The 26,714-nt window shown below is 46.4% G+C and overlaps 1 protein-coding gene across 1 annotated transcript in view; it reads left to right on the top strand.

The window, feature by feature from the left end:
- Positions 1-23,816, top strand: part of PHGDH (phosphoglycerate dehydrogenase) — a 45,024-nt gene extending 21,208 nt beyond the window's left edge. Inside the window, exons 6-12 of the mRNA XM_037826248.1 lie at positions 13,521-13,653; positions 14,147-14,295; positions 16,827-16,979; positions 19,899-20,031; positions 21,249-21,379; positions 22,380-22,617; positions 23,508-23,816. Coding sequence (XP_037682176.1) covers positions 13,521-13,653; positions 14,147-14,295; positions 16,827-16,979; positions 19,899-20,031; positions 21,249-21,379; positions 22,380-22,617; positions 23,508-23,662 — 1,092 coding nt within the window. The 3' untranslated portion in view covers positions 23,663-23,816. The remainder of the gene's footprint in view (positions 1-13,520; positions 13,654-14,146; positions 14,296-16,826; positions 16,980-19,898; positions 20,032-21,248; positions 21,380-22,379; positions 22,618-23,507) is intronic.
- Positions 23,817-26,714: the final 2,898 nt, after the last annotated feature.

Genomic DNA, 26,714 nt, shown 5'->3' with positions numbered 1-26,714 from the left:
TCCTCATTGGAGCCACTTTAACTCCAAGGCTCCCTATTCTGCTCCAACCAGTGCAGAGCCAGAAGGGCCTTGGAACAGGAAAGATCAGCCTCCTGGGGCTGCCAGCTATTACACCAGCTAGGAGATGACCTTGCAATACTGCCAGGAATCCTCTGTTGTACCAATATCAGGAGTTTGTCCTGGGGCTGGGATTGAGGGGTGGGTGGGGGTGGGGGGGGAATCCACTCAGGCGTCTCCTCAAGTCTCGTTTTTTAAGAATGGTCTTTGGGGGCTGTGCGCATGGAAGTGCTGTAACTTCTGCATATTTGGACACACTGGAACCCTGGGCAGGCACCTGGGCCTTTGTGTCCTCGGCCTGATGTCACCCTTTCCACGCCCCCAACGTGCTCTCCTGGTGTAGGAACCTCAGTCCCTAGCTGAGTTCAGCCCCTGCCTGCCCTGGTTATCTCAAGTGAAAAATGAGAACAGGGGCTTTCTCAGCCAAATTCATTCCCCGTAGTTGTCTGCAGATGAATGAGATACAGTCTCGGTGAAAGAAAGCAGCTGAGTCAGTCTGTCTTTGGTGACTACTATGGAAGATGCTTATCTCCTGCTCTTGCCATCCCTCTCCCCTTTTACCCGAGATACCAGCTAGTGGGGGCTCTGGGCCGGGCTTGGTTTGCAGGGATCCTCCCTCCTGCCAGGCCCAGACCATATTTCTTGGCTTCTGTGAGCAGAGCAGGAGATAGGGTTCTGTGAACTCGCTGAGTAGGCTTGACTGATGTCTGCTGGTGTCCCCTTTCCTCTGCATTTGGATTAGCGATGAATGGGGCTATTGTTCAGCCAGCCTCAGAGCCAGCAGACAAAGAAGGCTTGTAATAACAAGGGCAGAAATCCCACCTCCTCCCCGGCATGGTTCATTCTACCCACAATTAGGAGGGCACTCTTGGCTCTGGGAAATGGAGTGGTTTTACATCTCAGGGGAATGCCATTGTCTTTGAAACACCTGATCCTGTAAACCTCTCGCAGTGTGTGAACTAGTGATGCTTAAAGGTCGTGAGGGGAGGTGGCGTCTTACCCCAAAACTGTCACTGATGGGGTGTGGTCCACACATTTGGCTTTCCTGTGTTCCACGAGGCAGGTAATGAAAAATGTGCTGCAGAAGTTAAACCTTGAATTCATAACCATTTTTATTTTCTTCTCCAGACTGGCTGGATTTTAAGTAAAAGTACAAGACCAGCTCTTCCATTATTTTCTAAAATGATTTCTGTTATTTCCCTAATTTGAAAAGTAATTCATGACCGATGTAGAAAACTTAAAAAGCACAAGAGAGCGAGCGTGAAGACGATAAGGAAAATTTTTATTTCGCCACCCAAAGATAACTTCTGCCAAAGTATTATGTTATATGTTCTTTCTGATTGTTTTTGTTTCATCCTGGGCCAATTCTTAACATTCTCCTTTCAGGGTTAGGGGGAGTTTCTCTTCAAAGAATATTGAATTATTGGATGTTAGAGCAGGGGATGACCTTGAAATAATCCACCCAGCTCCTTTATTTTAGGGTTGAGGACCCAGGTCCAAAGGGGAACTGATTTGTGTTGACACCCAGTTGGCAGTGAGCCAGGGCTCAAATCCATGTCCTCTGGGTCCTGCAGGCCTGCCCGACTCAGTCAGCAGTCCTGCCTTCTTGAGACATTGATGCTTTTGAGATTCTTATAACTGCTGTGTCTCTTTTCCCCCAATCAGTGTGGTCAACACTGATCAAGCTCATGGGGAGAACACTTTGAAGTCCTCCTGGACAGGCCAGGCAGAAAGCGTATAGACTTTGGTGTTCCTGGAAGTTAGATTCCACACCTTGTTGCATACTATGCCCAGCTCAGCTTTTACACATTGCCCTTGCTGAGAGGTACATGGCTGACACCCAAGACTGTCTCTGATGAAGGAGAGATGCTTCATCTCCCCCAACCCCTCTTTTCTCAGGGGACCTGTGGGCCTCCCCACTCCACCTCACATTTAGGGGAGTGGCTTCTCTGGCCTTCTCACTGCTCTCCCCATGACAGTCATTGTAGCCCCTGCTGCTGGTGCCCAGCAGAAAGCAGGTCCTCACTGCACCCACCTGCCCTTATCCCACCCCCCTAATCTGTTGTCCAGATTCCAGTTCTCTTTTTTTTTTTTAAATAAATTCAAATTTACAGGAATAGTTGCAAAAACAATACAAAACCCATACATAGAACTCCAGCATACCCCGACCCCCCTCCCCTGGTACCCTGAACCATCAACTTTAACATCCTGTCACACCACTGTTTCTTTCTTTGCCTCCCTCCCTTTCTCCCTCCCTATCATCCATCATATATTGCTCTGTCTTCTGAACATATGAGAGCTAGCTGCACACATCCTTGAACAAACAATATAATTATACATTTCCCATGAACAAGAACATTCTTTTATGCAGTCCCATTAAGCACAGCTAAGAAGTTCAAGAAATTCAACATTGATGGAAAGCTTACATTCTGTATTTCCTTTTTTTTTCCTTATGTCCCATCTGTGTCCCTTTGAGCCTCCTCTCCTCCATATTCACATCCCATCCAGAATCATCCTTGGCATTTAATTGTCATTTTGTCATTATCTATTTAGCCTGTTTTTTTTTTTTTTTCAGTTGTGGAAACATATACAGCTTAAATCTTCCCAGTCCACCCCCTCCCTAGCATTCCATTAGTGGGATAAATCACATTTAGAATGTTGCAACACTATCACCTTCCCACCATCCATTACTAGAAATTTCCCTTCACCCCAAACAGAAACCCTACACTCATTTCTTAACTCCCCATTGCCCCTTCCCCCACTTCTCAGAACCCCTACTCTACTTTTTCATCTCTATGGTCATATTCTCTGATACTTTCCTTGTGTTTACCGTGGGGCTTAAATTTAACCTCTTAAATCTATAGCAATCTTGTTTTTCTTTGATACCAACTTAACTTCAATAGGACACATAAACTATGTTCCTGTATGCCACCATTCCCCCACCTTTATGTAGTTCTTGTCAAAAATTACATATTTTACATTGAGTCCAAAACCACTGATTTATCATTTCAGTTTATGTATTTTAGATCCTGTAGGAAGTAAATAATGGACTTACAAATCAAAAATACAGTAGTATTGGTATTTATATGTACCATGTGATCTTTATTGGAAATCTTTATTTCTTCATGTGGTTTCAGTCAATTGTTTAGTGTCCCTTCCTTTCAGCCTGCTCAATTCCCTTTAGCCTTTCTCATAGGACTGGTCTCCTGGTGATGAAGTCCCTCAGCTTTTGATTATCCCAGAATATTTTCATCTCCCCCTCATTTTTACCCTCCAGTTGTCTGTCAATTTTCTAAGTCTCTGATGGTTATTGACTTCTATTTGTATTCCATTGTGGTCAGGGACTGTGCTTTGAATAAATTCAATTTTTTTTTTTTTTAATTTATTGAGGCTTGTTTTATGTCCCATCCTATGGTCTATTCTGGAGAAGGATCCGTGATCACTAGAGAAGAATGTGTGTCCTGGTGATTTAGGATGTAATGTTCTATATATGTCTGTTAAATTTCTCTATATCTCTCTCTCCTTTCTTTGTTTCTCTGTTGGTAGGGCTCCCTTTAGTATCTGAAGTAGGGCAAGTCTTTTATTAGCAAAATCTCTCAGCATTTGTTGGTCTGTGAAAAATTCAAGCTCTCCCTCAAATTTAAAGGAGAGTTTTGCTGGATAAAGTATTCTTGGTTGGAAATTTTTCTCTCATAATTTTAAATATGTCATGCCACTGCCTTCTCGCTTCCATGGAGGCTGCTGAGTAGTCACTACTCAGTCTTACGTTGTTTCCTTTGTATGTGGTGAATTGCTTTTCTCTTGCTGCTTTCAGTATTTGACAGTCTGATCAGAATATGTCTTGGAGTGGGTTTATTTGGATTTATTCTATTGGGAGTTCACTGGGCTTTTATGCTTTGTGTATTTATATTGTGTAGAAGGTTTGGGAAGTTTTCCCCAACAATTTCTTTGAATACTCTTTCTAGACCTTTACCCTTCCCTTCCCCTTCTGGGACACCAAAGAGTCTTAAGTTTGGATGTTTTATTTTATCTATTGTATCCCTGAGATCCATTTCGATTTTTCAATTGTTTTCCCCATTCCTTCTTTCGTTCTTTCATTTTCCATTCTGTGGTCCTTGAGGACATTGAGTCTTTGTTCACCTTCCTCTAATCTTGTATTATGAGTATACTTTGGCCAACAGTTTCTTTTATTTCCTTAAGATCTTCTGTTTTTTTTATTTACTCTTGCAATTTCTTCTTTATGCTCTTCTAGGGTCTTCTTCATGTCTTTATATCCTGTGCCATGCTCTTCTTCATGTCCTTTATATCCTGTACCATGCTCTGGTTGTTTGTCTGTAGTTCTTTGATTAATTGTGCCAAGTACTGTGTCTCTTCTGATCTTTTGATTTGGGTGTTTGGGTTTGGGTTCTCCATATCGTCTGGCTTTATCATATGCTTTAAGATTTTCTGTTGTTTTTGGCCTCTTGGCATTTGCTTTACTTATAGGGTTCTTTCAGGATATAAAGAATACCGATTTCTAATTTGTCAGATCTACAGCTTGGTGGTGTACAATTTCTCTAACCAGCAGATGGCGCCCACGAGTCTCCTATTCCCCTCAAGTCAGTTCTCCCCACCTTTGTCTTTGTGGTGTGTGGGGATCTGATTCTTGTGGGGTTCAGTTGGTGCACTAAGTTTGGGTGTGTTGTTGGTGCCATCCGCCCTGAATGTGGAATGTGTGTCTGGGTGGTTAGGGAGGCAGGGAAGCTTTACTAGTCAAATGTCCCAGGTGTTCCTGGAGATTTAAGGCTGTTGCAAGAGTCTAAGCTTTCATTTCAGTCTTGCCACAGATTGTCTCTGCTGCTGACCCACAAGTCCTTGGTTTTGGTATAGGGTCCCTGGGATTTCTGAGCAGGCCCCCCTTCTCAGCCGTGTTCTTCCAGGACCTCTGCTGAGGGAAGGTTGTGCCATGTCACAAGTGCGTGCCAGCCTCCAGAGAAGCCCTGGGCTGCCAGGCCATGCAGGGGCATTCCCAGCCTGCTGTAAAGATGGTTGAATGGGGTGTGTTAATTTCCCCCTTTTCGCACAGCTCCGCCTTCCCAGCTCCAGGATGATTAGCTGTGGGTGCACTCAAGTCCACTGTCCACGGCCAATATTGTGGCGTGTACGCGGTGCTTCAGGAATCACTCCCTGTCACACTGGAACACTTCGCCCGGCTCTGGGCTATAGCTCCGGCCCTGGCAGGAGCGTCTCCAGCCCACTGGGGAGATGGCTGCAAGGGACGTGGTTTCTTTCTCTTTTTGGCTCCCCTCTGCACCCCCTGGCCCTGGGTCAATCAGCAGTGGGCTATCCTCCACGCCAGACACGGAGACTTGGTCTAGCCTGCTCCTGCCATGCTTCACTGCGTGGTTCTCACCATCGTAACCACAGCCCCTCCCGGTTTTGTTTTTTGTTTTTTGTTTTTTAAAAGAACTAGTCCATCTCCAAACACCAACCCACGGTTTCCCCACACCGCAGGCGGCCGTGGGACTTTCAGCCGGCTCACTCACTCATTTCAGAATGCAGACTCCCGGTTTCACCAAATGCACGGTCCCTGTTGATTTAGCAGACCTTGTCCAGCTGGTGCGTAGCTGGAACTGGTGTTCTGGGTCACTTTCTGGCTTTTATCTAGTATTTTTCATGAAGGTGTTTTTTTTTGCCCTGTCTCACCTAGCTGCCATCTTAGGTTCTCCTCTCCAGTTACTTCTTAAAGTGTAGACACCAAGAAGGCAGATTCTGCAGCCAGAAGACCTGGTTTGAACCCAGCTCTGCCACTTTGTAGTGTTGTCTTGGCTAAATCATTTAACCTCTCTGTGCCTCAGTTTCCTCACCTGTAAAGCAGGGAGGTACCTAACCCATAAGTTATGAGTTAAGATAAAAGCACCTGACTCAGAGTAAATGCTAAATAAATGTTTCCATTATTAGCTTAAAAATGCACGTCTTTTATTCCTTCTTCTGAGTTCTGTCTTTCTCAACTTTCCCTCTTCCCGTCACTAATATCCAGTGGCTTTTGACCAGTTTCATTGGATTGATGGCGTTTACCCCTCTGGAGTTCTCCTGCCTGCCCCCACCTCCCAGGAGCCCGTGTTTCTTCCTTCCCTGAAGCCTCAGGGAGGCACCGCTTCCTCCCCACTGCCAGCCTAGACCAGGGTCCTTCTCCATCCATGGCGCCATTATGTGTCACTTCCCCCCTTGATGCTTTCATTACCTGCCCTGCTGAAAAGACCTGCCTTTAGTCATTTGTACCCTTATGTGATCTTTTTTTTGTTTGTTTTTTCAATTCAATTTTATTGAGATATATTCACGTACCATGCAGTCATACAAAGTGTACATTCAGTTGTTCACAGTACCATTATATAGTTGTGCATTCATCACCAAAATTAATTTTTGAACATTTTCATTACCACACACACAGAAATAATAAGAATAAAAATTAAAGTGAAAAAAGAACAATTAAAGTAAAAAAGAACACTGGGTGCCTTTTTTTTTTTTTTTTGGTCCCCATTTTCTACTCATTCATCCATAAACTAGACAAAGGGGAGTGTGGTCCATACGGCTTTCCCAATCACCTTGTCACCCCTCATAAGCTACATTGTTATACAATCATCTTCAAGATTCATGGGTTCTGGGTTGGATAGTTTCAGGTATTTACTGCTAGCTACTCCTATGCGCTAGAACCAAAAAGGGTTGTCTATATTGTGCATAAGAGTGCCCACCAGAGTGACCTGTCAGCTCCTTTTGGAATCTCTGCCACTGTAGCTTATTTCATTTCTTTTCATATCCCCCTTTTGGTCAAGAAGATGTTCTCCATCCCATGATGCTGGGTCTACATTCCTCCCTAGGAGTCATATTCCACGTTGCCAGGGAGATTCACTCCCCTGGGTGTCAGATCCCAGGTAGCAGGGAGGGCAGTGATTTTCACAAAGTTGGCTTAGCTAGAGAGAGGGGGCCACATCTGAGCAACAAAGAGGCATTTGGGAGGAGGCTCTTAGGCACAATTATAGGCAGGCCTAGCCTCTCCTTTGCAACAACAGTCTTCCCAAGGGCAAGTCCTGTGGTAGAGGGCTCAGCCCATCAAACATCCAGTTCTCTATGTCTGAGTACATTAGCAGTCATCGAGGTAGGGAAGCCCAATACCCTTGCATTCTCCATCAGCTCCTCAGGAGGCTCTGCATATTTTTTTCATTTTTTTTTTTTTAATTTACTATTAACTATATAAAATAGTATTTAAAAAAAAACATACAATAAAAAACCATTTCAAACAACCCATAACAAGGGAGTAAGAAAAAGACAACTAACCTAAAATAACTACTTTACTTCCAACATGTTCCTACTCTATCCCAAGAAAATAACCTAATATAGCAACATTTCTGTGAACTTGTTCCTACCATACCCACCAGAAATTAACAAACCATAGTCATTCCTGGACATTCCCAGAACGTTAAATTTACCCACAATAGCTTATCTGTTCTTATTGGGTTATCGTTCCTCCTTCCTTAATTGCTCTCTATCACTAGTTCCCCTACATTCTACATTATAAACCATTTATTTTACATTTTTCAATGTTCACATTAATCGTAGCATATAACATTTCTCTTTTTGTGCCTGGCTTATTTCGCTCAGCATTATGTCAAGGTTCGTCCATGTTGTCATATATTTCACGACATCGTTCCTTCTTACTGCCACGTAGTATTCCATTGTGTGTGTATACCACATTTTATTTATCCACTCATCTGTTGAAGGATATTTGGGTTGTTTTCATCTCTTGGCAATTGTGAATAATGCTGCTATGAACATTGGCGTGTAGATATCTGTTCGTGTCACTGTTTTCAGATCTTCTGGGTATATACCGAGAAGTACAATCGCTGGATCGAAGGGTAACTATATCTAGTTTTCTAAGGAAGTGCCAGACTGACTTCCAGAGTGGCTGAACCATTATACAGTCCACCAACAATGAATGAGTTCCAACTTCTCCACTGTTCTGGTTTACTAATGCTGCCAGAATGTGAAACACCAGAGATGGATTGGCTTTTATAAAAGGGGTTTATTTGGTTACACAGTTATAGTCTTAAGGTCATAAAGTGTCCAAGGTAAGTCATCAACAATCGGGTACCTTCACTGGAGGATGGCCAATGGTGTCCAGAAAACCTCTGTTAGCTGGGAAGGTATGTGGCTGGCGTCTGCTCCAAAGTTCTGGTTTCAAAATGGCTTTCTCCCAGGACATTCCTCTCTAGGCTGCAGTTCCTCAAAAATGTCACTCTTAGTTGCACTTAGGATATTTGTCCTCTCTCAGCTTCTCCGGAGCAAGAGTCTGCTTTCAATGGCCATCTTCAAACTGTCTCTCATCTGCAGCTCCTGTGTTTTCTTCCAAGTGTCCCTCTTGGCTGTAGCTCCTCTTCAAAATGTTACTCACAGCTGCACTGAGTCCTTCTGTTTGTCAGCTCATTTATATGACTCCACTGATCAAGGCCCACCCTGAATGGGTGGGGCCACGCCTCCATGGAAATTATCTGATTAGAATCATCACCCATAGTTGGGTGGGGCATATCTCCATGGAAACACTCAAAGAATCACAATCTGATCAAAACTGATACATCTGCCCACACAAGATTACATCAAAGATAATGGTGTTTGGGGGACATAATAGATTCAAACCAGCACATCCACATCCTCTCCAGCATTTGTAGTTTCCTGTTTGTTTAATGGCAGCCATTCTAATTGGTGTGAGAATGTATCTTGTTGTGGTTTTAATTTGCATCTCTTTAATAGCTAGTGAAGCTGAACATTTTTCCATGTGTTTCTTGGCCATTTGTATTTCCTCTTCAGAGAACTGTCTTTTCACATCTTTTGCACATTTTATAATTGGGCTGTCTGTGCTACTGTCATTGAGTTGTAGCATTTCTTTATATATGCAAGATATCAGTCATTTGTCAGATACATGGTTTCCAAAATTTTTTTCCCATTGAGTTGGCTGCCTCTTCACCTTTTTGACAAATTCCTTTGAGGTACAGAAACTTCTGAGCTTGAGGAGTTCCCATTTATCTATTTTTTCTTTTGTTGCTTGTGCTTTGGGTGTTAGGTCTAGGAAGTGGCTGCCTAATACAAGGTCTTGAAGATGTTTCCCTACATTATCTTCTAGGATAATGGTACTGTCTTTTATATTGAGGTCTTTGATCCACTTTGAGTTAATTTTTGTATAGGGTGTGAGGTAGGAGTCTTCTTTCATTCTTTTGGATATGGATATCCAACTCTCCCAGCCCCACTTGTTGAAAAGACTGTTATGTCCCAGTTTAGTGGCTTTGGGGGCCTTAACAAAGATCAGTCAGCCGTAGATCTGTTATCTCCGAATTCTCAATTCAATTCCATTGATCAGTATGTCTATCTTTGTGCCAGTACCATGCTGTTTTGACTACTGTGGATTTATGATAAGCTTCAAAGTCAGGGAGTGTAAGTCCTCCCACTCCATTTTTCTTTTTTGGAGTGTTTTTAGCAATTCGAGGCATCTTCCCTTTCCAAATAAATTTGATAACTAGCTTTTCCAAGTCTGCAAAGTAGGTTGTTGGAGTTTTGATTGGGATTGTATTGAATCTGTAGATGAGTATGGGTAGAATTGACATCTTAATGACATTTAGCCTTCCCATCCATGAACATGGAATATTTTTCCATCTTTTAAGATCCCTTTCTATTTCTTTTAGTAGAGTTATGTAGTTTTCTTTGTATAGTTCTTTTACATCTTTGGTTAGGTTTATTCCTAGGTATTTGATTTTTTTAGTTGCTATTGCAAATGGTATCTTTTTCTTGAGTATCTCTTCACTTTGTTAATTTCTAACATATAGAAACATTACTGACTTACATGTATTACTCTTGTATCCCACTACTTTGCTAATTTGTTTATTAGCTCTAGTAGCTGTATCATCGATTTCTCAGGGTTTTCCAGATACAAGATCATATCATCTGCAAATAATGACAGCCTTGCTTCTTCCTTTCCAATCTGGATGCCTTTTATTGCTATGTCTTGCTGGATTGCCCTAGCTAGCAATTTTTATCTGAGATTAATATTGCTACTCCTGCTTTCTTTTGGCTGTAGCTTACATGAAATATTTTTTTGCATCCTTTCACTTTCAATTTCTTTCTGTCCCTGTGTCTAAGATGAGTCTCTTGTGTGCAACATATTGATGGCTCATTTTTTTTTTTGACCTATTCTGCCAATCTATATCTTTTAATTGGAGAGTTTAATCTATTTACATTCAATGTTATTACTGTGAAAGCATTTCTTGAATCAGCCATCCTATCCTTTGGTTTTTGTTTGTTGGATATATTTTTTCCCTCTCTCTCTTAATGTCCTTTAACATACCCATACTGAATCTCTTTAGTACTGAACCTTTCTCCATATCTCTCTCCTTTGTTTGTTTCTTCATCAGTAGGGCTCCTTTTAGTATCTCAGGTAGGGCAGGTCTCTTGTTAGCAAATTCTCTCAGCATTTGTCTTTGTGAAAAACTGAAGCGCTCCCTCAAATTTGAAGGAGAGCTTTGCTGAATAAAGAATTCTTGGTTGGAAATTTTTCTCTCTCAGAATTTTAAATATGTCACGCCACTGCCTTCTCGCCTCCATGGTGGCTGCTGAGTAGTCACTACTTAGTCTTATGCTGTTTCCTTTGTAAGTGGTGAATTGCTTTTCTCTTGCTGCTTTCAGAACTTGCTCCTTCTCTTCAGTATTTGACAATCTGATCAGAATACATCTTGGAGTGGGTTTATTTGGATTTATTCTATTTGGAGTTCGCTGGGCACTTATGATTTGTGTATTTATAGAAGATTTGTGAAGTTTTCCCCAACAATTTCTTCGAATACTTTTCCTAGACCTTTACCCTTCTTTTCCCCTTTTGGGGCACCAATGAGTCTTATATTTGGATGTTTTATATCATCTATCATATCCCTGAGGTCCATTTTGATTTTTTCCATTTTTTCCCCTCTTCTTTCTTTTGTTCTTTCATTTTCCCTTCTGTGGTCCTCGAGGTCACTGATTCACTGTTCACCTTCCTCTAGTCTTATACTGAGTATCCAGAATCTTTTTAATTTGGTTGACAAGTTTCTTTTGTTTCCATAAAATTGTCTATTTTTTCATTTATTCTTGCAATTTCTTATTTATGCTCTTCTAGGGTCTTCTTTTTTTTTTAATTTAATCAATTTTATGTTGAAATAAATTCAGTCTTACTCTAGGGTCTTTTTAATGTCCTTTATATCCTGTGCCATGCTCTCATTGTTTGTCTTTATTTCTTTGGTTAATTGCTCCAAGTACTGTGTCTCCTCTGAACTTTTGATTTGGGTGTTTGGGTTTGGGTTATTCATATCGTCTGGTTTTTTCATAGGCTTTAAAATTTTCTGTTGTTTTTGGCCTCTTGGCATTTGTTTAGCTTAATAGGGTTCTTTTAGGATATGTAGGCTGATTCAAACCTTTATCTCTAATTTGTCAGATCTACAGCTTTGTGAAGTACTCTTTCTCTAACCAGCAGGTGGCATACATGAGGCACCTTTTCCCCTCAAGCCAGTTCTCCCCCACTTTGTCTTCGTGGTGAGTTGGGGGTGTGTGAATTGTGGGGTCCAATTGGTGTACCAAGTTTGTGTGTGTAGTTGGTGCTGCCTGCCCTGAATGTGGGGCATGTGTCTGAGTGGTTAGGGAGGGAGGGTGGCTTCAGTAATCAAATCTCCCAGGTGTTCCTGGAGATTTAAAGCTGTTGCAATAGTCTAATCCTTCAGTTCAGTCTCACTACAGTTTGTTTCTGCCACTGACCCACAAGTCCTTGTTATTGGCATATGGTCCCTGGGACTTGTGAGTGGGTCCCTGTTCCAAGCCGTGCCCTCCTAGGGCTTCTGCTGAGGAAAGACTGTGCCATGTCACAGGTGAGTGCTTAAGTTCTGGGCTGCAGTGCTGTTCCCAGTCTGCTGAAACAATGGCTGAATGAGCGTGCTAATTTCCCCCTTTTCACACAGCTCCGCCTTCCCTGCTCTGGGACATTTAGCTGTAGGTGGGCAAAAGGCTATTGTCCTAGCCCAATATTGTGGTGTGTACGTGTGTTGTGGAAACACTTCCCGTCACACTGGGTTGTTTGGGGCATATCTGGGCTGTGGTGCTGGCTCCGGGCAGGAGCATTCCCAGCCCTCCTGGAAGATAGCTATAAGGGGACACCGCCCTTTTGTTGGGAAGTTGTGGTGTTTAGCGAATTTTCCCAGCCACTGGACTTACTGCTTTGTCTCTCAGAGCTGTTAGCTCTGCTCTTGCCTGGCCCCAAATTGCAAGTGTTGGAGGTTTTCTTTAATGGGCTTCTTAGAGTAATTCTTTTAGAAAAAGAGAAAAAGATAAAAAAAATTTTTTAAAAATTAAAAAAAAAGAAGGGCCCTCCTTGCAGATCTAATGGGCTACTGAAATGCTAAGAGACAAGGAGATTAGGGCCATTAAGGAACAGTCAAGAAAGCAAAGAAACCGGCTTTTCAGACAAGGGACCTCAACCTCTGGATTTGCATATGAGCCTGAGTCTGTTTGAGTCCTGAGCCCTGCCCTTCTCCATTTTATGTTCAGCAGAACTCCAGAAAGTCTCTGTTTTGATTTTTGGGTTTTCCTTGCTGTTTTTGCTATCCCTATTTCCTCTCGGCCAGGCTGGCTGCTCCCAGATGCTCCAGTGTCTGGTCTCAGTCTATGTTTGGAGTTTGGATCAGCAGTCTGATTTTTCAATAAGAGCCGCAGCTGCAGTTCACCCTCCTCGATCCCAGCACTGACGGCCCCTCCTCCCACAGGACTGACCCTGGCAGGGAGGGACATGGGTCCCCTGGCTGTGAGAACTTACAGATTTCACTGATCTCAGCTGTTCCACACGTTCATGAGTGTTGTATGAATTATGCCCAAAGTCAAAATGCTCTGCGGTGTCCAATCCATGCATTTCCTGGCTTTCTACCTACTGCCCTGGAGGAGTAACTAAAACCTACACCTCACCACTCAGCCATCTTGTCCCGTCTCCCCCTATGTGATCTTAGCCATCATATGCCTTCCAAGATTAGATGCATTTTAAACCATTTAAAGAAATTTCAAAAAGAGGGGCCATACTCTCCTTACTGGTATGTCAGCATTGGTGTGTCACCCAGCCCAATGAAGTCTTGCTTGGTCTCCTTCTTAACCCTGCTCCGCCACCATCATTTCCCTCCTCCCTGACCATTTCCTCACTGTTTAAATGGTTACTGCGCCTGCCTGTTGTGTTGAGCTCCGCTTCCCTCCTCTCTGAAGAAGAGGAAAGAATGGGATCAACTGCTTTACATTGTCTTGGGAATGGAATTGGTGTTCACAAAAGGCTCAGCATACTATTTGGTATATGATAAATGCTCACTATTAAATAGCAGCCATCATGAATAATAGTAACAGTTCTAATAATAACAACACTCACTCCTCTCACTTCTGACTAGACTGTAGGGTACGACCCCATCATTTCTCCAGAGCTCTCTGCCTCCTTTGGAGTTCAGCAGCTGCCCCTGGAGGAGATCTGGCCCCTCTGTGACTTCATCACTGTGCACACACCTCTCCTGCCCTCCACGACAGGTAGGCAATATGCTCCCTGGGGCGTTGGCCACCAAAGCCACACACCAGATAGGGCAGGGTCACCAGCTGTGGAGGGGGCACACCCAGGTCCTGAGGAGATGGCCCTGCATCAGACAGAGGGCTTATGTAGCCAAAAATGCATGGGCATCTGGGTCCAGAGGAGGGCTTATCTAGCTGAAAATGCACGGGCATCTGGGTTGGTTGGTGCCTCCAATATGTTCCTCCCAGTGACTCCCCCACCCCCCATGGATGCTCCCTGGGGCCCCTGCAGGGACATCTGAGATGTTTCCTAACCAACCTCTTGACCTGTAGTATCTGTCCAAAAGCACCTGAGAAGGGAGAGAGGTGAGATCAAAGATGCTGTTGTTGAACAGGAAGATAGAGATGTCTGGTGAAAGACCTGGTGCCGGGAAGGGAGGACCCCAGGAGCCAGTGCTGAACGCAGGGGGTCCCAGGCATTGTCACAGCAGGACAACTCTTCCTTTCTTTCCAGGCTTGCTGAATGACAGCACCTTTGCCCAGTGCAAGAGGGGGGTGCGCGTGGTGAACTGTGCTCGGGGGGGGATTGTGGACGAAGGTGCCTTGCTCCGGGCCCTGCAGTCTGGCCAGTGTGCTGGAGCCGCGCTGGACGTGTTTACAGAAGTAAGTGCCTGGTGTTGGGATATGAAGAGAGAGACGAGGAGCAGAGAGGCCCTGTGGCAGGAAAGGAGTCCTACCAAACTCAGGTTCCAAATAGGACCTAAATACTGGTCTCAGGCTCTGCCGACTGCTACCGTATTAATAATTTTGGAAGAACACAGGAGTTGCAAAACAGTTCTGAGTTGCTGCTGACTTTATTGATCCGTGAGGTGAAGGATTTGGGGCAAGGAGACAAAGGGTTTAATACAGGTCCCTGATTAAAATTTAATCCCACTGACGGGACTTTCTAACCAGGATCCCACTGGCTTTCCTTTCTTGCTCCCCTCTTCCCAGGGAGGAAAGAAAGCCTGGAGATAATAGTTAGAAGTATTCCTTCCATCCCCAGGGTGGGCTGCTCTCCCTGGGTCTCCCTGCAGGAACAGAAGCACAACCTCCACTCATCCATTCTCCCCAACCTGCCCTCGTACCAGACAGAGTGGGCAACAGCGTGTTTGTGGTGAAGTTCTGCCCCCAGCATCGCAGCTTCCCCAGGCCCTCCTGTGACGGAGTGTTTACTTTGAATTAGGCAGTCAGGGGCCTGCTTGTCACTAGCTGTGTGGCTGGGCAAGTCATTGGCCTCTCTGAGCCCCTGTGGCTCATGGTCTGTTCCATGCCCTGGGTGGCAGTGCATTTTTTTTTTTTTTTTTTTTTTATTAAATTCAGTTTTATTGAAATACATTCACACACCATACAATCATCCATGGTATACAATCCACTGTCCACAGTATGATAACATAGTTATGTGTTCATCACCACAATCTATCTCTGAACATTTTCCTTACATCAGAAAGAACCAGAACAAGAATAAAAAATAAAAGTGAAAAAAGAACACCCAAATCATCCCCCCATCCCACCCCATTTGTCCTTTAATTTTTATCCCCATTTTTCTACTCATCCATACACTAGATAAAGGGGGTGTTATCCACAAGGTCTTCACAATCACACTGTCACCCCTTGTAATCTACATTATTATATAATTGTCTTCAGGAGTCCAGACTGCTGGGTTGGAGTTTGGTAGTTTCAGGTATTTACTTCTAGCTCTTCCAATACATTAAAGCCTAAGAGGTGTTATCTATATAGTGCATAAGAATGTCCACCAGAGTGACCTCTCGACTCCATTTGAAATCTCTCAGTGGGTAGCAGTGCATTTTGATGTGTTCTGGTCATCTTTCTCAACTAGATTGTAAAGCTCCTTGAAGGCAGGGGCACGCATTGCCCGTTTTTGTACCACCACCTCCCGCATATAGCACTTTTCCCTGAATGTTGCCATCTCTGGCATCCTCATAGCTCTTACTATTAAGTGATTGGTGTTCCAGTTTGCTAATGCCGCTGTTATGCAAAATACCAGAAATGGATTTGCTTTTATAAAGGGGGTTTATTTGTTTACAGAGTTACAGTCTTATTGCCTTGCAAATGTCCAAAGGCATTAGCAGTAGGGTTCCTTCAGTGAAGAACGCCAATGGCGTCTGGAAAACCTGTTAGCTAGGAAGGCACGTGGCTAGCATCTGCTTGCTCCTATTTTGTGTTTCAGCTCCTCTCTCAGCTCCTGTGTATTCTTCAAAGTGTCCCTCATGGCTGCAGCAGCACCTGGGCCTGCCTGGCTCTTTTTAAAGTACTCCAATAAATCAATCAAGACCCACCCTAAATGGGTGGGGCCACACCTCCATGGAAATAATCCAATTACCACTTATAGTTGGGTGGGTCACATATCCATGGAAACAACTTAATCCAAAGATTCCAACCTAATCAACACTGACACATCTGTCCCCACAAGACTGCATTAAAGAACATGGCTCTTGAGGGGACATAATACATCCAAACCGGCACAGGAGCCAACAGACCTCTGGGAAGAGACACCGGAAAAGAAGAGGCTCTGGCACCATTCCCAAGGGCAATGCATTCTGCTCAGTGAGCCAAGAGGGTGGAAGGGACATTGGAAGGTGCGGTGGAGCACTGCATGTGGGCAGCCTGTGAGTGCAGATACCCTGTCGAGTGCCTATGAAGAACATGACACCATGTTAAAGACGAGGAGGATATAAGCACCCTTTCCAGTTTTATTTTCAGAACCTAGTGAGGTACACTGATGGTAAGTGCTATAAGAATGCAGACAGGGATAAAAAATACCACCACCAATAATAGTAACACCACTTGAGAACCTACAATAATGTTGTAAGATAGGTAGTATTAACTCCATTTTATAGGTCGGGCAGCCGAGGCTCAGAGAGATCCAGGTTTGCCCAAAGGCACATAGATGGAAAGTGGTGGAACTGAGATTCGAATCCGGTTCACAGCTGCTACTCACTACACTCGGCTGTGGTGGAACATGTACGAGAGATCCAGTTATGAAATCTAGTGACCTCTGACAGAATGGAAGAGGAAGGCAGCATCACTCCTGCCTTCCTCCCCATCAGAGCTTCCCTCAAGCCCTGGGGGCGGCCTGGGTAGGTGTGGTCAGTACAGAGCAGTCGACACAGAGGGTGCCTTTGTCTGGGCAGGAGCCACCACAGGACCGAGCCCTGGTGAACCACGACAATGTCATCAGCTGCCCCCACCTGGGCGCCAGCACCAAGGAAGCCCAGAGCCGCTGCGGGGAGGATATCGCTGTCCAGTTCGTGGACATGGTGAAGGGGAAATCCCTGGTGGGGGTTGTAAGTATCACCCTGAAATGAGAGAGGAGAGGGGCGCGGGCCTCTCGGTGGGGATGGTGGCTGCGTGGGTGAGCAGTGTTGTGGTGAACAGATTTGCCCCTGGGGGCTAAAGATAAGAGGGCACACTGAGTCAGCCCTGTTCTATCTCCAGCCTTGATACCTGAGGCCAAGCAGCAGGGAGCTGTCGGATCATCCCTGCTATACTGTAGCTTTGCTGCAGAGATTGTGGTGCTTCCCAGGGCCCAGGCTCTAGAGAAAGGCTCCTTTGTTCTCCGCATGGGAAGGAAGGAGCATTGCTTGGGTAACTGCTGGACACAGTGGGTTGGGGACAGGGTAGGGAGAAAGGCCTCTGTGGAAGGCTTTGACAGAGCCCTCACCTTGTAAACTTCCCAGACCTCTCCTTTTATCATGCCCATCTTATGACCCTGGCCAAGGTCTCACCTTACCGTGACAACCTTGCTCTCCCTACCTCCCAATATGAACCGTCCACACCAGCTGGCTTTTCTACTTTTCTCAAATCATGGCAGAGTATTCCCACTTGTTGTCTTTGCTCACCTTGAGAGCCCTTCCTGGTATGTCCTTGTTCTGTAACTTTAAACTGACGTTGACTTCAAGCCTGTCTCATTCATTCATTCTTCAGAGATTTCTGAACCTTCAGTGGGTACCAGATACTCTGCCTAACCCTGTTGGGGGCACAGATAGGAATAAGGTACAGCCCTCCCTCAAGGGATTCACTACACTTGCTTGGCGTTTCTGGCTCCCTCTCCATCTTTTTGAAAATTAACCACATTCTGTATTATTAAGGTTCTGTGAGTTTATATTTTCTCCTTAACTAAATTCAAAGTTCTTTGAGGACACAAACCATGACTTAAGCTTCTCTGCAGGTCACATGCCACTTGACCCTGGAATTGGCACAGGGCATTTAATCAATAAGCTCAGCAAGTCAGTGAATGGGCCGAGTGTCTCCTGACTTTCCTGGCCGACCCTCACCGTAGGGACTTTAGCTGGTGAGGACAAAAGTGTGGCCGTAGAGAACACTTTCTCACTTGTCCTGCACTTGGTAGGCTTCTGAGCAGGTGCATTCCTCCCAGGTGGCACTGAATGGGACCCAGGCTGCTATTCGGGTCCATGACAGTTGCTCATCAACCTTGACCTGGCTTTCCCCCTTCGGCCCTTTCATGGTTGTCCTTCCGAGTTATTACCATTTGTCATTAGGTAGCAGTGGCATTCCACGAGCTTCTCCTGGAAGGAGCTCCTTAATTCAAACTCCTTCAAGTGGAACCACAAAATTTCCCCATCTCATTTAGGAGATAGAATCTCTTGGTGAAATAGCTAAACCCTGGCAAATTTAACTCTCCAGTCAAAGCAGCTGATAGTCTCAGAGGAGAGATTTGGCAGGAAAGACACTTTTTTAAAAAATCACATAGAAAGTATCTCCCTCTCCAGTTCTTTACTGCTTCCTATTCTAACCTTAGATACAGATTAACGATATCGTCAGGTTCGTGTCCAAAGGTGCTTAACTTTTCCCGGAGTCCTCCAGCTTGTCTTCCAGAGAAGGCTATGAGCCCTTTTGCTGGGCAAGCCTGCATTGAGCACCTTCTCTGGGTTGGGCTCTGCAGGGCCACACAGGGGACAGGGAGCAAGGAGGCTGGCACCTGCCTTTTAGGGTCTCACAGCCAAGCACTTTTTCTCTTAACTGCTGTAGGCTGTCAGCCCAACCGGCTGTTTGGCTGTTGAGCCAGGCACTCCAGTTGTCCTCGAGCAGCTCATCTTCTCTTGTTCAACTTCCTGGCTCATGACTCTTCTTTCTGTATCTGTATCCCCTTGGAGAGGATAAAGAGAAGCCCTGCAGCAGGAAGCCCTCACAACAGGCTGCCCTCCCACCCAGAAGGATCTAGTGTGAAGCCCTGCCTGGATGTTTTTTCCTAATGCCAAGATTCTCATTCTCTCCTCTCTCTCCTCTTTCTCTTTCTCTGCTCTTTCTTTTTTAAATCTCTGCCCATTACATTTTTATGAACAAAGGAATAGAGGCACCCACGTTTTCATTACATCTTGTAGCTGCCTGTTTGATTTGCATAAAACCCCAGGTTTCTAATTAAATCCTTCTTAGTTCTGTTTACAAGTTACTTTAATAAAATTGGCAAATACCTAACTCACAACCAGAGCGTCTTGAACCACAAAAAAGGAATAACAATTTTGGTCCAGGAACAGACTGGCTTTGTTGTCAGTCCCCTGCTGGAGATCCAGCTGGCCAGATCCTGGACTTAGAACTTGAGGAGGACTTGCAGCTTTTGTTCCCCACAACTCCCCAGCATGCCTTATAGACTTCACATGGGTCAGTGTTTGAAACACAATAGGATTATCGAAATTATCTGAAACCAGTTTCACAGTGTGATATTTTGTCATCATGTTTAGTTACAGTGTAAACATTTTAAAGATTGAAATAAAAGATAAAAATAAGGGCAAATTAGGGATACCATCCTAGAGATACTCACCAGTATGCATTCCAAGTAATCCATGAGTCCCAAAACATTTTCTGTCAAAGACCCACCTTCTTGTTGTATTGTTTGGACCCTTCCCCAGAACAGTAAAACAAATCTCCTATGAAGTGGGGCCAGGGCCAACACATTTCAGTGGAGGGGAAATGTCTTTTTACCTCTCTGGCAATATTGAGTGGTGTGAGTTTTTTGTGTCCATTCCTGGCTCCAGTTCTCATCTATAAGGGTAAGTGATTGTCTCCTTGGTGGCTGATGGAAGTTGTCACCCACCAGGCACCCAAAGCAAGGGTGTCCCTGTGCCTTCTGCTCTCCATGCGGAGCTGAGTCTCAACCACAAGACCTTGATTTGAGAGGTGAGTCGGGCAGGCGAGCCCCTGGCCTGTCTCTGCTGACCGCAGCCCTGCTCCCCCTTTCTCTGCAGGTGAACGCCCAGGCCCTCACCAGCGCCTTCTGTCCACACACTAAGCCTTGGATTGGTCTGGCGGAAGCTCTGGGGACGCTGATGCGAGCCTGGGCTGGGTCCCTCAAAGGGACCATCCAGGTGGTGACACAGGGTGAGCCCACACATTGCCGACTGCACAGATGCACTGGGGACCCTGGAGGGAGGGGGAGTGTGGACTCGGCACCCTGCTAGGAGCATCTGCGGCAGGTCGCAGGGCTGAGTGAAGGACTCAGATCCACGTCCCATGCTCACTTTCTACTGTGGGAGTGTGGGGGAGTCCAAAAAACTGATGAGGCCATTGAACACTAGTTGAGAAATTAAAATCTAAATTCGAGGTCATTGGGAAAATGCATTTAATTTTCTCAAATCATGTTTATGCAATATTTTAAAGATAATTGTGGTTTGGGTATAAGAGGCACCTCCGCAAGAGAGAGACTTTCATGCAAGGCAGGAGGAAGTTGATTGGAAGGGGCACAGGACATTTGTTTCTGGTTTGAACTTGTCACTTACCTGCTTGGTAACTTTCCCTGTTTCTTCATGGATGCAGTGAAATTCAGGGAGCAGAGGTATCAGATAAACCCTGGGGACATTTTGTGCTCTGTGACCTACTAAGGTGGGCCCTTGGGCAAGCTGATGTTCCCTGGGGGCCTTTGCTCAGCCATGGAGTGGGAACAGGAGAGTGACCTCAGGCTCTGGACCCTTTGTCGTGGGTTCAGCAGTATGCAGATGTGGTCAAGAGACTCGTCCCCCATTGACTGCTGGGCGTCCACACACCTTGGGGAGATTGGGGGTGGGTGGGTGGTGTTTAGACCCACAAGCATGGACGGTGCCTGGGGAGGGCAGAGCCAGGGATCCCACTGGCCTGTGTGCCTGAGCCTCAGAGGAAGCAAGACAAGGCCCTTTCAGACTCAGACGGCGGGAATCTGGGCCTCCCAGGGGAGCAATTGCTTCCCTTGCTCCTCCTGCTATTTCCTGATGCTGGCAAGGGTCACAGCGCCAGGTAGTGGGGATGGAGAGGGGGAGTAGGAAGTTCCTCAAGTGTCCCATTGGGGAATGACAGGCAGGCCAATAGCGGGAGGGCAGTGGTGTCAGGCTGATTGTAGAAGGGTTTCTCAGGCTGGTTTGGAGTGTCCTGGGTTTCCTGGCTTGGACCTGAGTGTACCTTCCCCAGTGGCTCTGAGAAGAAGTGGGGATGCCCTGGGTATGCTGGGGCTGGGGCTTCCAGGGCAGTGAGCAGGCCACAGCCCAGAGCTAGGTGCCAGGGGCCTCTGCCCGCCGCTCTGTTGCTCCATAAACAGGGACCTTACAGTGGCTTCTCTCGGTCCCCAGGAGCATCCCTGAAGAACACTGCAAACTGCCTGGGCCCCGCAGTCGTTGTCGGCCTCCTGAAAGAAGGATCCAGTCAGATGGATGTGAACTTGGTGAATGCCAAGTTGCTGGTGAAAGAGGCTGGGCTCAATGTGCGTCCCTGCCCCTGCCCTCCCCTTCACCCTCCCCTCTCCTCCACCTGCAGAGTGCCTTTTCAGAACACGTTTGCAGCCTTACTCTATGAGTCCAAGTCCTGGGTTCAAGTCTTGCCTTTGACCCTGTCTCTGTGAGAGGTGGCCATCGTTTCTACATCTGCAAAATGGAGATGCTGTCTAGCTCCAAGTGTTGCTGTGAAGATTAAATGAAATAGTACATGTGGAAATGCTCTGTGAACCTTAAATGTTCTGTGAATGGGAGGAACTAGGAGCACCTCCATTTCATAGATGAAGAAAATGGTGGACTGGCTAGTATCTGACCGGAGGTTTGGAGCTAGCCCAGGGCACTGTGGCTCTGACTCTTCATCCAGTGCTCTTTTTTTTTTTTTAAACCACAGCACTTCTTGAGTAGCTTGCAAACCACAGCCCCCAGACCCTCTGCTGCCCTTCACTGCTTTTCCTCTGGGGTCTTCACCTCTGATTCCCTTTATAGAGCAAAGTTTGTGTTTCTCAGCCAATGGGAGCTAGCAGAAGCAAAAGACAGTAGGGCACCAGAGAGTGATTACATCCCCCTATTCCCAGAGCTTTCCCACCTCCCCACCCTTTGCCTCACCCCCTCCACTCCCACCTCCCAACCAGCCTACTCATTCTACTCTGTGCAGGAAGCAGGAAGTCAGAGCAGGAGGGACCGGGTCAGCCTCCATAGCAGACCTTCTCCAGCCCTGCCTTCCTTTTTCCCTCCCCAGTTCCCACCCTCTCAAGCCTGGATCTGTACCTGGCAGAGCTCTTTGCCGTCCCTCCAGGAATGCCATTGCCTGTCCCAGGAAGCTGATTTTTAGGGGGCCTGAGGTTTAGCCCATTTGCCCTCTCCCCCCTTCCCTGATCTGCTGAGCATGTTAGTCTGGCTGAAGCCCTATGACTGCGTGACTGGACCGAGGGAGAGGGTGGCCATGGGCAGCTAGGAAGACTAACTAGACCTCCTGCCTTCTTTCCCCAGGTGACCACCTCCCACAGCCCAGCGGCGCCAGGGGAGCAGGGCCGTGGGGACTGCCTCCTCACCGTGGCCCTGGCCGATGCCCCCTACCAAGCTACGGGCTTGGTCCAGGGCACCACACCTGTGCTACAGACACTCAACGGAGCTGTCTTTAGGCCAGAAGTGCCTCTCCGCCGAGGCCTGCCCCTGCTCATGTTCCGGGCTCTGCCCTCCAGGCCTGAGATACTGCTTACCATGATTGGTGAGGAGGGACCTGTGGGGCAAGCCAAGCCAGCTGGTGCCCTTGAGGCAGGGGTGGGGACAGGAAACAGGGTGGTTCTGCTCCAGGATTAGGCTTCACAGATCTGCTTCCATCAGCCCCTTGGCATGCCTCAGGACATCTCTGTCATACCAGTTTCCAGAACAGTCGTGTGGATTCTGAGTTCAGAGGTGGATAGTACTGTATCTGAGGTCTCAGAGCAGCGCATGGAGGGGGTGCGATCAGAGCCCCTGCTCATCATGTCATGTGCACTATTTTGTTTTGTTTTGTTTTTCTTTATTAGAGAAGTGGGCTTACAGAACAGTCATGCATAAGACACAGGATTCCCACACCCCACCCCACCACCTATACCTTTAAGCGCTCTATTTGGATGAGCCTATGGAGCAACCTCCCAGGAGCTCAGAGCCCTTGAGTGCAGGTTTCCTCTACCTGCCAGGCCATCCCCTCCAGGTGCTGGAGCACTTCCAGTTTATGGTTTGTCAGAAGATGTGTCACCCAGCCCTCCCAGGGCCTCATTTCACCATCCTTGCTAGATGCCCAGAGGAACTTTCCCCTGCTTTTCTCCTTTGCTTTTGGTCCGAATAAAACTGGCAATCAGCAAGTTAAGAGATGGCTATAGCTCCTTGTGGCAGGATTTTGTCTTCCCTTTCTTGCACAATGGTCGGGATGTTCCTGGAGCCTCTGAAATAGTGAGAGAGGCTGGGTACACACCCTATTGTTCCTTCCATCTCTGAGATCTTGGATTCTGAGATCATCCCCCACACTGGAGCTTCGATTATCGAAGCCCACAACTTCTAGTCCTGCATTTTCCTAGTCCTGCATTTTGCGTTCCCCCTGCCCTCTATCAATCAGGGATTTCTTCTCCTCCCCAGGCCTCCTGACAGAGGCGGGCGTGCAGCTACTGTCCTACCAGACCTCGGTGGAGTCGGATGGGCTGCCCTGGCACGTCATGGGCATCTCCTCTCTGCTGCCCAGCCTGGAGGCCTGGAAACAGCACGTGACCGAGGCCTTCCAGTTCTACTTCTAAACTTGGAGCTTGTGGGTCCCAGCCTCTGGGGCTTTTCTGAAGAAACCTTCCCACTGAGCTCGACAAGGAGAGAAGATCCTCATTCCCTGGGCTGACACTGCTTATATCTGACCCCTGTAGTGCGGCCATCACCTAATAAAGAGCCTACCCTGACTCTCCAGGCCTCCTTGTGTTGCCATTATTCTGCGGAGCCACCAGAGGGCAGCCACCGGGCTTGGGTTGGCCGCAGGAGTGCAGGTGGTATGGGGGGTGCTGGGACAGGGGGGCTTGCGTGCCTGGGTGTGGGTGCCTGGTGGATGATCCTGGTGCTTCTCTTCAAGCTTACTCAGAAGCCTTTTTACAGGAACAAAGCATGAGATACCTCGGGTTCCTACGGCACCTTCATCTGGAATGCATATTAATAAATGTAATTCAACAAACATGGACAGCAGTTTGTGCCCAGCCTCATGGAACTTGTTTCCATCAGCCCCTCATCATGCCTCAGGACATCTCTGTCATGCCAGTTTCTGGAACAGTCAGGTGGATTTTGAGTTCAGAGAGGGAAAGTACCTTATCTGAGGCCAGGTGCTTGGTGTAAGGATGACTAATACCCAAGCCCACACCCATGGAAGTTTTTCTTGTGGGATGGGCTGAAGTGTAGGTGTGTTTAAAATTCTGTTGACTCTAGAGGAGGAATTAGAGCCAAGGACATGGGTGCCACAGAATCGATTTGGAAGGATTTTGTCAGAGGCAGGAAGCATGCATAAAGGCGGAGGGCATGAGGCTCTTTGGTGAGTTCAAAAAATGAGTTTGGTGCCAGTGGGATGGTGTATTACTTGACATTAAAAAACAAAGATGGTTTTCATGAGAAATACGGCAGAATGGTATTTCTGCCAAAAGGTTTGACTCTTGGAGGGTATTTCCCTTTTAGTAGGGGATGCTCCATCTCGACCTTGTGCCGTCTTTAACTCCCACCTGGGCTGAGAGGGCTGACACAGCAGGTGATGGGCACTGACAGGCGTGAACCCACCACCGTGGACTCCTAGCTCGGTGATTGAACTAAATGTTGATGGGAACTGTGACAGTCCCCACTACCCTAGCGTCCGAGGTGAGCTTGGAGAATGGGTAGGTCATAGCCTTGCCATACTGCAGACTCAAGGTGACGGGCCTTGACCTGAACAGCAAGGTCGCTTTGCTGCTTCTGCAGCTCTGTGACCTTGAACGCAGTACTTATTTCCCCTAATCCTGTGTGTCTTCACTGGTAAGAAAGGGATAATAACACCTCTCGGAGCTGCAGTGAGGATTAAACGAGGTGATTTGTGGAGAGTGCCCAAGGCACTCTACTGAAGAGCACTGGTTTCCTCGTTCCTTTGAGAATACAGGAGCGGGCTTCAGACTCTTGCACGGAAACCTATGAACCAAGGAGCTTTTTGCTTTGTCCCTGTCGCAGCAACCGTCAGCTGAATCTGGACTCTGGCTGCGCTGAGGGCACAACTCACCCCCGCCTGGAAAGATTATGTGCATCGTGTGATATGGCATCTGGGTGTGGAGGTCACTTGAGCCCATTGATAGCTAGAAAAACAGGCTACAGTAGATGAAGTGACCCTTTCTAACAAAAATTAAGCTCATTTCCTAACTCTTCAGCCACTTTCCTCAAAAATCCATAGGCAAACACTGTCCTGTGTGTAGAAAGGCTTTTTCTTTGTTCAGTTGCCAGAGACTCTGTGGTAAGAGGTTAGAGCAATTCCAGAACCCCAGGTTATGTGAGCATCTCAAAATATCTTCCTACATATAGTTCACCCAAGAGGACTTGAGACAATTTCATCACATCACCCTATTCTGTGGCTGTCCACATAACCTTTCTCCAAAGTTGAAAAGTAAAGTTACTTTTAAAAGCCAACTGATGCTACAAGGAACCTGCTGTTAACTCCTTTGGGTTACTCTGTGGCTTGTGGCATCTCTGCATTGCCTAATTTTAGAGTGGAATTTCATTCTTGTGTATGTTGGCTGGTGTGAAGGTAAAGTTCATGTGTCAACTAGGATAGGTTTTGGTGACCAGTTGTTTGGTCAAGCAAGCACTGGCCTGATTGTTACTGTGAGGGTATTTCATGGATTTAAATCGTCAGTAAGTTGGTTGCATCTATGATTGACTACACTTAATCAACTAAGGCAATTGAGAGAATCCAAGTGATGATTTCAGCAATCAGAAGGAATAATTTCCATCTCTTTCAGCCAGCCAGCTTCTGCTGGGGAATTCATTGAAAACCTTCATCAGAGTTCTCAGCTTGTGACCTGCCCTACAGAATTCGGACTTGCCCATCCTCACAGTTGTGTGATCCAATTGCTATAATAAATCTCAAAATGCTTGCATTATATATATAATCCCACCCCCTCCCCACCCCAGGAGAACCCTGACTAATATAGCTGGGAAGTGGAAGGTCCTCTGTAAACTCTGGGATAGGGGCAGGGAAAAGGCTGGAATGACACAAAGGAACTGTCTCCCTGAAACCTGAAGTTGCCTGATACAGTGGCAGAACCATTCTCCACATCTGATTTAATGTTGAGTATTCTCACTTGAGAGGAGTATGACATGTTTCTGTGCCCTTGCCTAATCACTCCATCCCCCTTTCTGCTCTAGGTTACCCTGGGTGATTTTTTAATCTAAGTTTTTTTATCTGAACGGTTTCGGCAGACCCTAGGATGAAAATAATGACAGGGCAGTTGGGAAACTCATCCCTTCATGTGCTGGCCTTACACCAGTGGAGAGGGCTTTGTGTGAAGCAGGTAGCAGTCAGCCGAGTGAGGCGGAGCTCAGAGCAGCCAGACGAAGGCCTGGGGCTCAGCATAAAAGCTGGTGATGAGCAAGTGTTGAGAGAGGCAAGAAGCCTCTGTACGTGTCACTGTGGACAATGGTCAATGCTGTTTTGGGGGCCCTGCAGTTCAACCAGCTGGTTTGCATTGGTAATGGCCAGTGTTTATTTGGATTGGTCAGCACCCTGATATCCTAGTTGTTAAATCACCCTTGCGTTGTGTCCCCAACACCCCAAGCAGGAGCCAGGACTGGTCCAAGCAC

The sequence above is a fragment of the Choloepus didactylus genome, chromosome 2 (genome assembly GCF_015220235.1).
Source record: "Choloepus didactylus isolate mChoDid1 chromosome 2, mChoDid1.pri, whole genome shotgun sequence".
Classification (NCBI taxonomy): Eukaryota; Metazoa; Chordata; class Mammalia; order Pilosa; family Megalonychidae; genus Choloepus; species Choloepus didactylus.
The sequence above is the reverse complement of the archived record's forward strand: the minus strand, read 5'-3'. Positions and strand labels throughout refer to the sequence as shown.